Here is a 15,169-nt window from a genome sequence, read left to right as displayed (position 1 = left end):
ATGTTACAGAGAGGGAAACTGGGCTGGAGCCATAGACTGAGTTCGTGGCAGACTTCAGACTTGGAATCAAGGCGTCCAAGAATTCTTTGCAACCCAAACTGGTTCTTCATCATTTGCATTATGCAACGCATGCATCGTCAACAATCAAACATAAGAACTTTTGCTTATATTTTAAAAACGCCATGCCTTTAAATGCATCAATAACATTTACAACAACCCTGTCAGGTCAGCCAGAACTGTTTCCTCTTATTGGAGGGCAGACTGATGGTTTACAGAAGGTTGCCTAAAGACAGTTGTTAAATTCACACTGCAGTTGTCAACCCTGGCTTGGGAAATTCCTAGAGATTTGGAGTCTGGGGAGGGGAGAAGGAGCTCAGCTGAGATGTGGTGTCACTCCAGGACTTCCATTTCATCTACACTCTATGGCACCATAGAGTCCATCCTCCAAAGCCACCATTTCCTCCAGTGTCATTGATCTCCATAGTCTAGAGATCAGCTGTAATTTCAGGAGAACTCCAGGCCCCACCTTGAAGTTGGTAACATTAGTTCACAACTGCAGCATGTCCTGAGCCAGGGGTTCAACTGTTGACACTCACTGCCTTTACCTTTCATAATTCGGCCCTCACCTGTGGAAGCAGATGGAGGAGACTCATGCTCTAGGACATTCTATTCTGTCCCATCTTCCCACCCCTGTCACAGAACCAAACACTGCTCAAGTTACAACTCTAATCCATCTCAACCCTCAGAAGAGACAAGAGAAACTCCTTCGTTCCCAGACTCATAAGGACATCAGAAGAACCCTGCTGGATTAGACGAATAAACCGTCCTTTCCTCAGCCTCCTTTCCCCTACAGCGGCCAACTAGATATCTCTCCGCAGCCAGTATACAGAGGCATATTGCCTCACACAACATGGTTTCATTGAACCCTTCTGGCAGATAGCCATGGATGGATTTATCCTCCGGACATTCATCCAATTCAAAATAACACCAGAGGTCCATCTATTCTGATTTTCCACAGTGACTAAACAGATGTCCCCCACAAAGCCTTCCCACAGGCCCTGCCCAATTGGCATTCAGAGGTACACTGCCTCTGAATACGGGGGTTCCATTTAGCTTTCCTGCTGAAAAGCCATTGATGGGCATTTCCTCCACGAATTCCTCTAGTTCCCTTTTCAAGCCATTCAAGCTACCTCCTGTGACAGTGAGTTCCACATGTTCATCAGCCATCTGTCCTGTCTGTCTGTCCTGCATCAACTTTACTAGGAGACTGAGCTCTCCCCCCACCCTGCATCATTTCCTAATCCTCCATCCTACCCCCCTTCTTTTGTCTAAAGTGAAATGCCCCTCAGCTCTTTAGCTTTTCCTGTTATGGAATGCAGGGTTGCCAACTCAGGGCTGAGAAATTCCTAGAGATTTTGGGGTTGGAGACTAGGGGAGGGAGCTCAGCTGGGCACAATGCTAGAGTCCACCCTCCAAAGCAGCAATTTTCCCCAGCGGAACTGATCTCTGTCGACTGGAGATCAGTGATAATTCCAGGAGATCTCCAGGCCCGAACTGGAGGTTGGCAACCCTGCCGTGCTCCAACAGGTTTCTTTTTTTCCCTTTTCTGCAACATCCCTAGGCCCTTCCAGCCCGTCTGAAGGTTACACTTCTAATGATATGGAGAAAGGCCCTCTGCACATGGCCAGGAGCACCCAAATCCACTCCACAATCCCATAGCACGAAAATCAACAGCTTTCTTCGCAGAAACGGGGCTCCAGCCGGCCTCAATCCTTCCCCTCTCCGCGTGACTGTTCCGCCCTGCCCGCCCCTTCCCTCCCACCGCCTCAATTTCTCCCCCTCCCCAATGGAAGCGCACAGAGCGCGGCGGCCCCTTTAAGAGGGGCGGCGGCGCCCTCTGGCGGCCCAAGGCGGCGGCGCAGGTGCAGGTGCGAGATCGCCGTCCAGGTGCGGCCGCCCGTCTGCTCCGTCCGCATCATGGACCGCGACCGGGGCCCGCGGAGCTCGGCGGTGGACCTGGGCTTCGGGGCGCTCAGCACCGCGCAGCTCCGCGCCCTGATGCGGGACGAGACGTGGCTGGAGCGCATCGTCAAGCTGAGCAGGAAGGTAACCGGCCCCCGGATCGGGACCCGGGGGCGGGCGGGAGGGGATCGGGCCCGCGGCGGGCATTGTCTTGCAAGCGGGGGCTCCGATCGCGCGCGGGCTTTGCATTGCAGCCGCCCGCCGCAAGCCCCCGCGATCGGCCCCCTCCCGCCCCATCCAAGCACACCCACCCCAGGAAAGCGAAGGGACGCGAGGCTCTCCAGGCCTGCCTCTGCCACCTTCGGGGCTGCGCCGTCTGAATACTCCCGAGTATCCAGTGGTTGCTGCGGTGCCCGTTGGGTGGGAGCCTGGCACGGGAGGGGGGGGCTGTGCCAATCCAGCAAGGCCCGCGCTTGGTGCTGTGGTCGCTGCTGGCCTTTCTGCAAGAAGCCTCGGGTTGCTTCCAGTGCCCTCAGGCAAACACAAAGCAAAACAAACAAGCCCACCTGGGCATCCTGTGGGCAAGGCTGCCCCCTCCCTTTGGGTGACAAGACCCTCTTGCCCAAGATCCCAGCCCACCTGCTTCTGCCTCAGACCCTGGCATGGAGGATGCCAAGGGTCCCCTCCCACCCACTTCCCTCCAAGCAGGGGGCCCCAATATTACCCTCCCCGGGTTCCCCAATTCCTCAACCATCCAAAGAGATTCCTGTCCCTTTCCCTTTGTATCCCCACCCACCTCTTGCAGCAGCCTTTTATAGGGCCCTCTTGTTCACCTTCATGGCCCTACGGGAAGAAGGCAGCGCCAGTCACTGGGGAGGGAGATATTTGGGGGGGGTGATTTGGGCGTTTGCAAGGCCTGGCTGTTTTGCCTTGGCAGGGCCCCCTCCTGCCACAGCCACCTGCCTTGCCACTGCTCTCTTCCCTGGGTAGAACCATCAACACTGAGATGCTGGCGTTCCGCCTCCCCCTTCTCCCCCTTCCCTGGCCTGTTTCCTGTGTTTCGCTGCAAGGGACCCAAGGTCTGGCCGAACCCCCCACTGTGTCAGCCGTAAGGGGCTGGTGAGGCGGGCAAAACGTATTGTGCTTTGTGTGTGGCGGGGGGGGGATGTTTAATAATTGCCCGGCTGCCGTTCCCTTGCTTGGCTCTTCATACATTTTCATCATAAATGGCGTATGATTTTCTTTCGCCTTTTCGACAGCCGAAGCCACAGGCAGAGAAACAAAGCAAAGAGGGTTGGCCTCCGGCAATCCCCCCCTCCGCCACCCCGAGGCATTCTTTGTCCCTTCCTTGGCCCCCCCAAACCTTCACAGGCCCACTCGATTCTGTTCCCTCGGCTCGCAGCCGCTATGTCAGTGCCTGTCACCCGTTCTTGCCACAATCCATCCAGTCTGTTTATCTTGGAAAGACACCTTCTCCAGTTCCTTCAAACCCCACTGGCGGCCAGGCCCCATGTACGAGATTGCTGCTTTTTTTCTTGGTGTTAATTAAATTGGGATAGCTGCCACTTCTAGTTGCAAATGCTAGTGAGGATTAAGCACTTTCCAGGATTGCCCCCCCCCAAGTCCGGCTGGGAACCCCCTCCCTGTGCTCTTCCTTTATTATGTCTTCCCTCCAGTATCATTGGAGGAGGGAAAGAAGCACCCGAGTCCAATGGCTATATCCCTTTGGAGGTCAGAAAAGGAGCACCGAATGTTATGTTATCTACCTGTTATTAAAACAATGTTAAAGTGTGCCATGCTTAACATGTAATGAGGCAAGTTTTTCAAGATGGGAGTTGGGAAAGTCGGATAATGCCTTGCTGGGAGGCTTAGTCAGGGCAGCAAGCTTGGCAGGGCAGCAGGCGTGCAGCATCTCACTGGCCCTCCACCTTCAGCCTAACAGAGTAAAAGTACATTCAGCTACTGAATGACAGAGAACTGGTATGGTGCAGTGGTTAGAGCATCGGGCCACAATTTGAGAGGCCCAGGTTTGAGTCCCCACTCTGTCACGGAAGCTCACTGGGTGACCTTGGCTAGTCACCCACTCTCACCCTGACCTACCGTGTTGTGTTGATGTTGTGAAGATAAAACAGAGACATGGATAATGATGTTGTAAGTGGCTTTATGTCCCTTGGAGAGAAAAGTGGGAGGTACATTTCTAAAATAAAATAGTGACTATAGCTTGGAGGGGAACGTTGTCCTTTGAATCTTGGCACAGAAATCTGGGCCCCAAAGACGGTAGACAGGTTCTGGGGACCCGAGACTATGGGGATCCTTCACACGGCGCTGGAGCATTTCAGGAATTCAAAATATTTCACATCCATTAGGTCTTGGTAATGGTCAGCATAGCCTTGAACATACATGAACCCTTGAAGGTTGCCTTATACTGAATCACACCATTGGTCCATTAAGAAGTATTGTCCACTCTAACTGGCAGCAGCTCTCCAGGGTCCCAGGGAGAGGCCGTTCAAATCCCTAAATGTCTAATCTTTTCAACTAGGGAAGCTGGGGATTGAACCTGGGAACTTCTACATGCCAAGTAGATGCTCTGCCTCTGATCCACAGCTCCTTTCCTAGCCTCGGGCAGGTGGGTCAGCTGTACTGGGTAGGGAGGTGAGCTGAAACTGGAATCGATCGCTTACTGGAGGCCATCGAGCATGTTTGCGGCTCTGAGATTTGAAACAGAATTTCTCAGTTCTCCAAAATGAAACCATGCCAGAAGGAGTGTTGCATGGAAGGAGTGTAGGGGGTCACCCCCTTGTGTTTCAGACCACGCGGCAGTGTCCCTCTGCAGCCCCTGTAATATTTTCCAGCTTGCTGGTCCCACACACTAAAAACATCCCATTATAAACTATTTGGGGGGCCCTGTGAATTACGCACTGCTGCTCAGGGTATGGGGTGGGTGGGTAGGCCTCTTGGTTTGCATGCTGAAGGATCCAGGTGTGATTCAGCACCTTCAGTTAGAGAACTGCTGGTCAGCAGGACAGAGAAAGACTTCTCTCAGGGCCCCAACCCCTGGAGCGTTGCTGTCAGTCCGAGTAGACAATTCTGGGCGAAGTGGCCTCTGTAGAACGCGGTGCGTGCGTAGATTGTGGGGGACAGGCGTTAGGCACAGCAAACATGTGCCTTGCATGTGGAAAGTTCCCCACTTCCATACCCAGTATGGTCTGGTTAAAAATATCTCCTCTGACAGGCGTTAGGAATGAACTTTTTGCCCGAGAGCTGCTGCCAGTCTCAGCAGACAATACTGAGCTATATGGGCCAAGGTCTGACTCAGTCGTGATTCATTCAAAATTCCCTTTTCTGGGGGGAGCGGCTTTGTGATCGGTACTGTGGGGGTGGAGAAGGTGGATGGAGAAAACTTTTCTCCCTCTTCCGTGACGCTACAACTCTGGGTAACCCAGTGAAGTTGAAGGGCTGTGATTCAGGGCAGACAAAAGGAAGTACCTTTTTTTTTTTTTACCTCACAAGAGATTTAATTGGGGCATTCACTACCAGTTGGCCTAATGATGGCCACTAGGAGAGAGGGCTTTAAAAGGGGATTTGGCAGATTCATAGAGGAGAGGTCCGTCGGGGGCAATTAGCTGTGATGATTCAAACGTCCAGAGGCAGGAAACTGAATCCAAGTAGGCCTTGGCCTCTCTGCCAAGCCCTTCAGAGGAACTGGGTGGCCACTCTGTGAAACGGGATACTAGACTAGATGGGCCACTGGTCTGATCCAGCAAGGCTCTTGTTACGTTCTGATACATAACATTCGGAAGAACTTCCTGACAGTTCGAGCAGTCCCTCAGTGGAACAGGCTTCCTCGGGAGATAGTGGGCTCTCCTTCTTTGGAGGTTTTTAAGCAGAGGCTAGATGGCCATATGTCAGCAATGCTGATTCTGTGAACCTGGACAGATCATGAGAGGGAGAGCAGGAAGGGTTACATCAGTGCTTTGTTCTCGTGGCCCCTTCTTACATGCCCAGGAGCCATTTCCCAGGAGTAGGCCTTTCGACCAAGCTGGGAATTGGGCCCAGTTGCCCTCCAACTAAGAGCCCTTTGCTTGGATTTCACTTTGCCCCGATTTCACTATGGTACTCAGGACAATTTTTCTCACTTCTTTGTTTGCTGGTGAGATATCTGTGGTACAGTGCAAAGGAGAAAACTGTGTTGGACAGGGGGCCAAAGACCAACCACAAGTCAAATTGGGGCAGCATGATCCCGCAGCGAGCTCTCCTGCACAGCGCCCATTTATTTCAACGGGACTCCTTTTCTCTGGCTTGTATTCCTCGGCCCCAAGCCCAGCCAAGAATCCTTGGAACTTGCCATTTGGGTGCTCAAATTCTTACATTTTCAAAAGCGGGCAGTGCTCTGCAACCAGATTGCTTGCATGCCATTTCTTGATGGCGTCGTGCAAATTAGACATGTTGTGGATTATTCATGTCTGTTTGCTCTTTATAGAGCCGTCAGTGAACATGCTGCTTAACAGAGGGCAAGTGCTGCAAAAATTCAGGTCCCTGCCCAGATGAGCTTACAGTCTAAACCCTAGCAGTGACCTGAGGGGGCATCTTGTTAAGTCTCCACTCTTCCCATCCGTTCCCACCCCACCCGGTTGTCCATGAGACAACCCTTGTAGAAGTAGAACCTTCTTAATTCTGGTTCTGCAGCTCTGGAACTACTTCTTCTCTGAAGTCAACTACCAAACCCCTTCCAGTTACAGGTTTTTCTTGTTTTCTCAGACTTTGGGTCACTGCTTGGGTCCCATCATGAGAGGACAAGACTCACAGTTTGGTGCAGTGGTTAAGAGCGGCGGGACTCTAACCTGGAGAGCCGGGTTTGATTCCCCCCCTCCTCCACTTGAAGCCAGCTGGGTGATCTTGGTCAGTCGCAGCTCTCTCAGGGCTCTCTTAGCCCCGCCCACCTCACAGGGTGATTTATTTATGTATTTCATTGTTGTGGGGATAATAATAACACACTTTGTAAACCGCTTTGACTGGGTGTTAAGTTGTCCTGAAGGGAGGTATATAAATCAAATGTTGTTATTGTTGTTGTAGTTATTGACTGAAAAAGACAATAATGCTAGGAAAGGTGGAAGGCAGTAGGCAAAGAAGAAGACCCAAAATGAGATGGCTGGACTCGATAAAGGAAGCCAGGGCCTCCAGTTTGCAAGATCTGAGCAAGACTTTTAACGGCAGGACGTTTTGGAGATTGTTAATTCATAGGGTCCTTGTCCTGAAGGGCAGTATATAAATTGAATGTTGTTATTGTTGTTGATCCAGAGGAGTTAGCCGTGTTAGTCTGTAGTAGCAAAATCGAAAAGAATCCAGTAGCACCTTTAAGACTAACCAACTTTACTGTAGCATAAGCTTTTGGGAATCACAGTTCTCACGCATCTGACAAAGAGAACTGAGATTCTCGAAAGCTTATGCTAAAGTTGGTTAGTCTTAAAGGTGCTACTGGACTCTTTTTGTTATTGTTGTTGTAGTTATTCACTGAAAAAGACAATAATGCTAGGAAAGGTGGAAGGCAGTAGGCAAAGAGGAAGACCCAAAATGAGATGGCTGGATTGTATAGTTTGCAAGATCTGAGCAACATTTTTAATGTCAGGATGTTTTGGAGATTGTTAATTCATAGGGTCGCCATAAATCGGAAGTGATTTGATTGCGCATTAACACACACACACATTTTGTTGTTCTGCAGCTTTGGAGAGGTTCTTAATGCAGGGTACAGACTGGGGGCAAATGCACTTCCTAATCAATCACACTCAATCTAGATTCCAGTGCAACTGAAACTGCAGTGCAAACACCTGCAGGCAGCTCTCGGACCGGCAATCCAAGCTCCTTGCTACAGCGCACCCTCAAACAACACTGACACCTGGGCAGGGGGAGACTTAATGCACAGACTAAAGTATGTTGGACTTTCCCCCCACTGCTGTCCATCACATAGCTGATGAGACAAGCCACTTTTAAATGGGGAAGTGGCTTTCCTCTTCAGCCAGGTGATCAACAGAGAGAACTTTTTCAAATCAAAGTGTAAAAAATCCCGTCAGCACAGCAGCTCATTAGGATTGCAGCTAAGGACCTTCAGGGACTCTCAGAATGACTCCCCAAGTAGGACCAAACACAGGATCTCATTGGTCTCCTTGTAGTTCCAGAATTTGCAGCTGGAGCGGGAGATGCGCCTGGCCTCCAACTACGCACTGGCCAAACAAAACCTGGCTCTGCAGCCACGCCTGGAGAACGGCAAGGCCTCCCTCGCTATCAAGTACCAGGAGCTGCGGGAACTTCGAGAGACATGTCGGGACAAGCAGCAACGCTTGGGTGAGTGAGAAGGTGGGGGTCCCTTCCCTTGTACCCCCTCCATCCACGGGGAGCAGAGGAGTTTTTTTTAAGGTGCTGAGTTGAGGTGCTAACCCTGCAGAAAGCAGCCGCCTGCAACCTGGAAACTCTGTCCTCTGATTCCAGATGTGTACAGCTGGCTGTGGTTAGTGATGAGGAAAGGAATTCTGTGCATGCACAGCTGCATCTCTTTTTTCTATTGTACGTATCCCAGAGCCAAGCTCTAAGGTGTTCAAGATGATTCCAGGCTCAAGCCATAGAGCATTAGCAATGGACCCTGTGTTGTTGACACCTAGAATATCAGGTCTTTGCAGGCAGATGAGCACACATAAAGCTGCCTAATACAGAATCAGACCCCTGGTCCATCACAGTCAACATTGTCTACTCAGACCGGCAGCAGCTTTCCAGGGTCTCAGGCAGAGGTCTTTCATATCCCATCCTACCTCGTCTTTTTAAGTGGAGATGAAGGGGGTCGAACCTGGGACCTTCTGCATTGAAAGCAGGGGCTCTTCCACTGAGCCACAGCCCCTCCCACCTGTCCTGTGCATGTTGCCAAAAAGTGGGAGGATGCCAGAGATACCAATGTTTTTCCTAGCTGTTGTGTTTGCTGTGGGTGTACAATTGCTTCCAGCAGGAAACCCGTAATGCATGAATAGAAGACCCATGTCTTCCATGTACACATGTGAAGAGACTCTGAGTGGGCTGTGGCTGATGAATGTGTGTATGCAGGAGGTGGGGGTTGTCACCCGTTCTTTATGTGTAATGCTGTTGTAGCTACAGCAGGCAAGATTGCTGCATGAAGTATGGAGTTGTGCTGATGCTGGAAGCAGATATATGGAGAGGGCAAGGCTGCTGCTGAAAGTGGCATCCCTGCGTCTGTCTCCTCTGTGATACAACATCTAGAAACACTTACAAATTGCCCCACCCTCCATAACTAGCATAACTGGGGCAAGGACACAGTGTTGTCCCATTCTGTGTGGAGCATTGCTAGATGTTGGGTGGGGAGAGAGAAAGAGACAGAGACACAAGGTCTCCAATTTCAGCAGCAGCCTTTTAGTTGCTACAACACCCAGTTCCAGCCTGAGACTATAAACTCTCCTGACTGGGTTAGCCTTTCTAAACATTGGCCCACTTATTTTTAGAGGTTCAATTCACACATTACTTGGCAGATGAGTTAGCCATGTGAACCTCATGAAGTGTGAAAGAATGGCTGTAGGTACATAACAGACACATGCCAGGAAACTATGGCCAGGCACAGCTCCTCAGCTCACATCACCCCATATGATCCATGCGTCTCTCCGTTACATTTAACACTGGCTACCGCAACAAAGGGCCCTGATCTGGATCTCATCAGATCTCAGAAGCTAAGCAGGGTCTGCCTTGGTTAGTAATTGGATGGGGGACTTCCAAGGAAGACCAGGGTTGCAGAGGCAGGCAATGGCAAACCACCTCTGTTAGAGCGGAACCACAAGTGACAAAAGGCTCAGATTGGACACTTGTCAGCTTCCCTCAAGTTTTGATGGGAAATGTAGGCAGCTTGGCGGAATGTTGACAAAGTGACAGTTGAAAAGTCCATTGGACAGCAGTCGGAGAGCCAAGCTGCAAGACCAGGATGCCTACATTTCCCATCAAAACTTGAGGGAAGCTGACAAGTGTCCAACCTGTGCCTTTTGTCACTTGTGGTTCCGCTCTTAGTCTCTTGCCTGGTGACTAGGGGTTACCATAAGTCAGCTATGACTTGAAGGCACTCTCCACCAACACACCACAGCAAAAGGCATGCAGCAGGTACATAATCTGTGGGTCAAGCAAGCCATAGTAAATTCTGATTGTGCCCCCTACTCAAATCCTGAATTGTGGAAGCTCCTGCTACCAGATTCTATAGAGGTAGTCGTTGACTGTGAGGACTCAAGAATGAAAGAGAAAGGCACTCTGCCCGTGCTCAGAATGCACCCGTTCATATGTCCCAGGCCTAAGGCTTGGTATTCAACTTCTCAATATATTTCTGCTTCCAAATTGCCCTCCTATTCCCTGGGTCCATATTTCTTACTCTTCTTTGGCCTTGCAGGGTACTTGGGTGCTTTTGTTTAAACCTGCTTTTGGCTATTGGTCTTGCCAGAAATGAGTTCCTTCCTTTCCAGGCCCAAGCCCAACTCAGGTCTCATTCTCCCAAGGTGATAAATTTGTGTCCGGACTGTATAGTTCAGAGCGCAAGTGGCTTATGCTGTGGAATGCTCGCCCACACCAAACGCATCCCTGAATGTAGACATCTAGCATGGCAATATTAAGCCAGTTCCCTTCTCGTTGGTATGATAATATTCTAGCTGCAGGGCTTAAGACCTTTTTCTAACAGGCATGAAAGAAAGAAAATATTCATCTTCCTTTTCTATTTCTTTTAATTTCATTTTTTCCCCTGTCTGTTTTTAAGGAACAGCGTAGCTCCTTGCTAAATCCTGGATGCCCACTAGAGATGGGCATGAATATGAACCAAAGTTCATCACGAACCAAGCCAGTCTGCGGTTTGGGAACCAGTGATTCGTCAGAGCCCATTTCTGACAAACTGTGATGAACATTAGGCCAGTTCGTTTGGTTCGTTTTTCAGTTTGTCACTAGAGGTGTACACCCCTTCGGGTTTCCTGCTTCGGGGTTTACTGAAGCTCAAAGCAGCACTTTTCGTGCCGTTTGCAAGAAAAGCCTCTCCTCCCTCTTCCACTGAGTGAAAAAAACAGGGCGGGAAGTTTGAAACTTTTCTTGCTCTTTGCAAATGCTGCGGCTGCTGCCACTTTTGTTGGCCCACGTAAGCGATGAACCACGAACCGAACAAACCGTTTCGCAAACTGGGCAAATTCATGTGGTTCGTCGCTTTTCACAAACCACGAACTGCCACAGGCCACCATTTTCCCGGTTTGTCCCCATCTCTAATACCCACCTGCACAGAGTGACTGCTGCAAAATTTCTTTCTCCTGCTGCTCAAAACACATCTAGATGTATGTTAGAATAAACTCTGCTGCATACAAAGAGTTCTTTGGTGTGGAGAAGTCTTTGGTTATGGAAGTCCCCACCTGCATGCTGAAGCGATAGGATCCAGACACCGGCAACCACCCCACCGGCTCTTTGGGAGGCCGAGGCAAGCATTGGCATATTGGGATTGAGACCCAGAAGCCTTCATTTCAGCCCACATTGGGTGGTTTGAAAAACCTAACCTACTCTCACCCTGGGCAAGGAGATGGTGTGGATGCTGTGTGGATGCTGAGGCTTTGCTTTCCCTTGCAGGAGACTGTATGGAAAAGTGGACCCCACAGAATGCCGTGAGCAGACTGCAGGCTGAGCTGGATGGAGTGGAGGCCAAAGTTGAGGTAAGTCAGGGCCATAACAAAGGGGCTTGGCTCTCCTTCGAATATTCCAGGCACCTTTCAGTTTGGTGTAGTGGTTTATGTGCGGCAGGACTCTAATCTGGAGAGCCGGGTTTGATTCCTCCACTTGAAGCCAGCTGGGTGACCTTGGGTCAGTCACAGCTCTCTCGGAGCTCTCTCAGCCCCATCTACTTCACAGGGTGTCTGTGAGGATAATAATGACATTGTAAACTGCTCTGAGTATGGCACTAATCTGTCCAGAAAAGCGATATATAAACACAAGGTTATTAAAGGTTATTATTTCAGATTTTAAAAAAGTAAGTTTCTAGCCCATAAAATTACGGTAGGGTTGCCAGCTCCACGTTGGGAAGTTCCTGGAGATTTGGGGGGTGGAGTCTGGGGAGATGAGGGATGGGACCTCAGTAGGGTGTGATGCCATAGAGTCCTCCCTTTGAAGCTCCCATTTCCTCCAGGGGAACTGATCTCTATAGCCTAGAGATCAGCTGTAATTCTGGGAGATCGCCAGCTACCACCTGGAGGTTGGCAACCATAGAGAAATATGGGAGGTTATAATGAACCTTCATGGTTTTTACATTTCCAGCACTTATCTGACATTTTGTTATTCCCATATGCTATTTTCATTATATCATATGTGGTGGACCTGTGAGGTAGCAAAGCAGTTCTGGGGAGATATTATAGAAGCTATGACTGCAACTTTACAAATTCAAATAAATAAGAACCCAGAACTGCTGTTGTTGAACTTGAATATGGAGGGGATTCCCAGGCAATATAGAACATTACTATTTTACATGACAACAGCGGCGAGAATTTTATCTTTTGTCTTCCAGAAGTGGAAGACAAAAGAAGTACCATCTATTGAAAATTGGATACAAAAATTGCTGTACATGGCAGAAATGGACAAAATGACAAGAAAGCTGAGAGAACAGAGTCCAGAGGAATTCTTTAATGATTGGGGGAAACTAAAACAGTATTTGGAAAAGAAGTGGGACGTAAAGAGAGAAATGTGGGTGCTAGATAACTATTAATTTGACAGAAGGGAAGAGAGGGCGATCTTTACAAGAGGAGAAGAGATAAGTTAGAAACATGTTGTAATTGTTAATTTGATATTAGGTTTTTTATAGTTTAACATATAATATCTATTTTAGTAGTATATTAAAATGAATAAGAAAAGAAAAAGAGATATAAGCAGTAGATTTAGACAGCGGGTTGGAAAACTGTTGGAAGTCTGAGATAAAGGGGGGAGGGGAAAGGGTGGGGGAATATGGAAATGAGGGTATTAATCAAAAAATTGTAATATTAAATTTTACTCACCCAATAAAATCTTTTTTTTTAAGAGAAATATGGGAGGTTTGCAGACTGTATTCCATCCAACAGCCCAGTAAATAATCAACTTGTTCCCACCTCTCAGTGTTCTAAGCCAATGGGTACAAAGGCAGTGGTATAACTGACACGTAATGGAAGCAGTAGGATCCTACTTCCTTTCCTTGCAGTGAAGGAAAAGGGAGGGGGCAGAGGTTCTGTATTTTTCTTCTTTGCCAATCAGAGCTGCCGCTTTGCTCCCAAGAGCTGCGTTGTTTCCCCAGCTACATTTATCATTTGTTCTTGACCGACACTTAGCAATTATTGTTGTTGTTGTTAAATTTTTACTATTTTTAACTGTTGTTCAAGCTAAATTCTATTGAGCGAACATCATTTTTAACAAATTAGACAACATGACTATCCAAACCTATTGGATGACTATAGCAGTTTACAAACTCTTCTGGAGAAAGCAAAAGAAGTTTGAAGGAGGGGGGATGAGTTGTTTTTTCCCCCTACAAGAAAATATTATGAGAGGAAAGAAAAAGTCCCCGCTCCCCGCTCAAGATGTTCTCTTCCTTGATAAAGCGCTCCGTGGGGCTGCTTTTGCAAAAAGCAAAAAAGCATTTAAAATAAACAACCAAGAAATAATAAGCCCTGAGTTGCTTAATTCTGTTCGCAGTTCTGGTACCATTTTAGGCCGCTACTTCTATCTGCAACTCCTTGCACACAGAACTACAGGCTGCATGCACGCAGTGGGTGCATCTGTGTCATGCAACCACAGCAGACCCACCAAAGCACCTTCATGAACATTGAGGCTAATCTGATCTCTTGGAAGCTTTCTATAGGAGCCTCTGCCCATCCACAAGTCTAGACTATGGCTGCTCAAGACCCGAGGAATGCCATAGGGAAACCAAACCATGCCAAGTTCCCAATCAGTCTGCAGTCTGCATGGCTTTGCTACAGTTGAGTGGGGGAGGGGGGTGAGTTCTAATGGAGCCAAGAGATTTTTTTTCCCTTGCAGATGGCTGATAGCTGACGAAGGCAATCACTCAAACTTGCACAGTGCATCAGCAATCCCTAACGGTGTCTTGGCGTTTCTTCCTTGTGTCCCACAGGAGCAAATGGAGCAGTTCCTATGCTGGGACCTTCCTATCGAGACCTTCGTGGAGTCGTTCCAACACAGCCGCATGCTGTCCCACCTCCGTCGCACTCAGTTGGAGAAACTGCAGGAGATCCTCAAGCTGGAAAAGGAAAAGACCCCAGAGCAGCCCAGCCCCAGCTGTGAAGAGCAGCCGGCGAGCTCTCCCGCTCTTCCAGCTCCTCCAACTTTGGCCCAAGCCCCGCCAGCTCAGAATGGGCCAGCCCCCAAGGTCTTCCAGCTCCGCTTGGCACCGGCTTTCCTGATCCCTTCAGAAGCTGTGCTCCCCATCCCGGTGGCAGCAGCCCCCCAAAAGTGCTGCCTGCCAACCCTGGCCACCTCGCACCCCAAGGCCCCCTTTGTGGGCTCTCCCTTGAGTCTGATTGGACACATCCACTTGCCACAGGCTCATTTGCCTCACCAGAAGAAAAAGGAGCCTCCGCACCGGTAGATGCTGGCGTCGACGGGACATTTCTACCGGAGCCTCTGACACGAGCTACAATGTGCCAGGGTCCGAGGTGTGAGGCCAGCCCACCAAGGACTCAGTTCTCCCAGACTTGCCAGGAGCTGGGGGTTGGGGGGTGGGCTGGGCTGGGGGGAATGAGCTGGCTCCCTATTCTCTCTGGCTGCTGAGTGTCATGTGATTTTAATCCCCCTCCTGTCCCCTACCCCCTTAGGCAGCCTGGCTGGCCGGGGTTATAACACATTATTGTAAGTATAGGCAGCAGAGACAGGGCTGGATTTCCCCCCCTCCAGTTTTAGAATTAAGGGAGGTATACTTAGCAACATCCCTCCCCCTCGCCACTCCATCTTTAGGGGAGCCTGCAAACACCATGCACCCATCAAATTTCCTGGAGAGAAAACAAAATTTGCAGGCTGCTGGCTGCTTCATCTCTGATTTCAACATGGCTGTAGAATGGCGAGACCTTTGGGCATCGTCCTGCTGCAGCGGGCAAGCTGAGCTTTCCTTAGCACAAGCGACTCCATTTTGTTAGCGAGCAGAAAAGCCACTGGGAAATGGCACTGGGGAATACACATAGCA

At 49.5% G+C, this 15,169-nt stretch overlaps 1 protein-coding gene across 1 annotated transcript; it reads left to right on the top strand.

Annotated features, from left to right (window-relative positions):
* Positions 1-1,977: 1,977 nt before the first annotated feature.
* Positions 1,978-14,578, top strand: VPS37D (VPS37D subunit of ESCRT-I). The gene is made up of 4 exons (XM_055002094.1): positions 1,978-2,106; positions 8,130-8,301; positions 11,590-11,672; positions 14,105-14,578. The coding sequence occupies exons 1-4, from the start codon at positions 1,978-1,980 to the stop codon at positions 14,576-14,578; spliced, it is 858 nt and encodes a 285-aa protein (XP_054858069.1).
* The last annotated feature ends 591 nt before the right edge of the window (positions 14,579-15,169 follow it).

The sequence above is a fragment of the Eublepharis macularius genome, chromosome 17, assembly GCF_028583425.1.
Source record: "Eublepharis macularius isolate TG4126 chromosome 17, MPM_Emac_v1.0, whole genome shotgun sequence".
Taxonomy (NCBI): Eukaryota; Metazoa; Chordata; class Lepidosauria; order Squamata; family Eublepharidae; genus Eublepharis; species Eublepharis macularius.
This window is presented reverse-complemented; position numbering and strand designations above follow the sequence as displayed.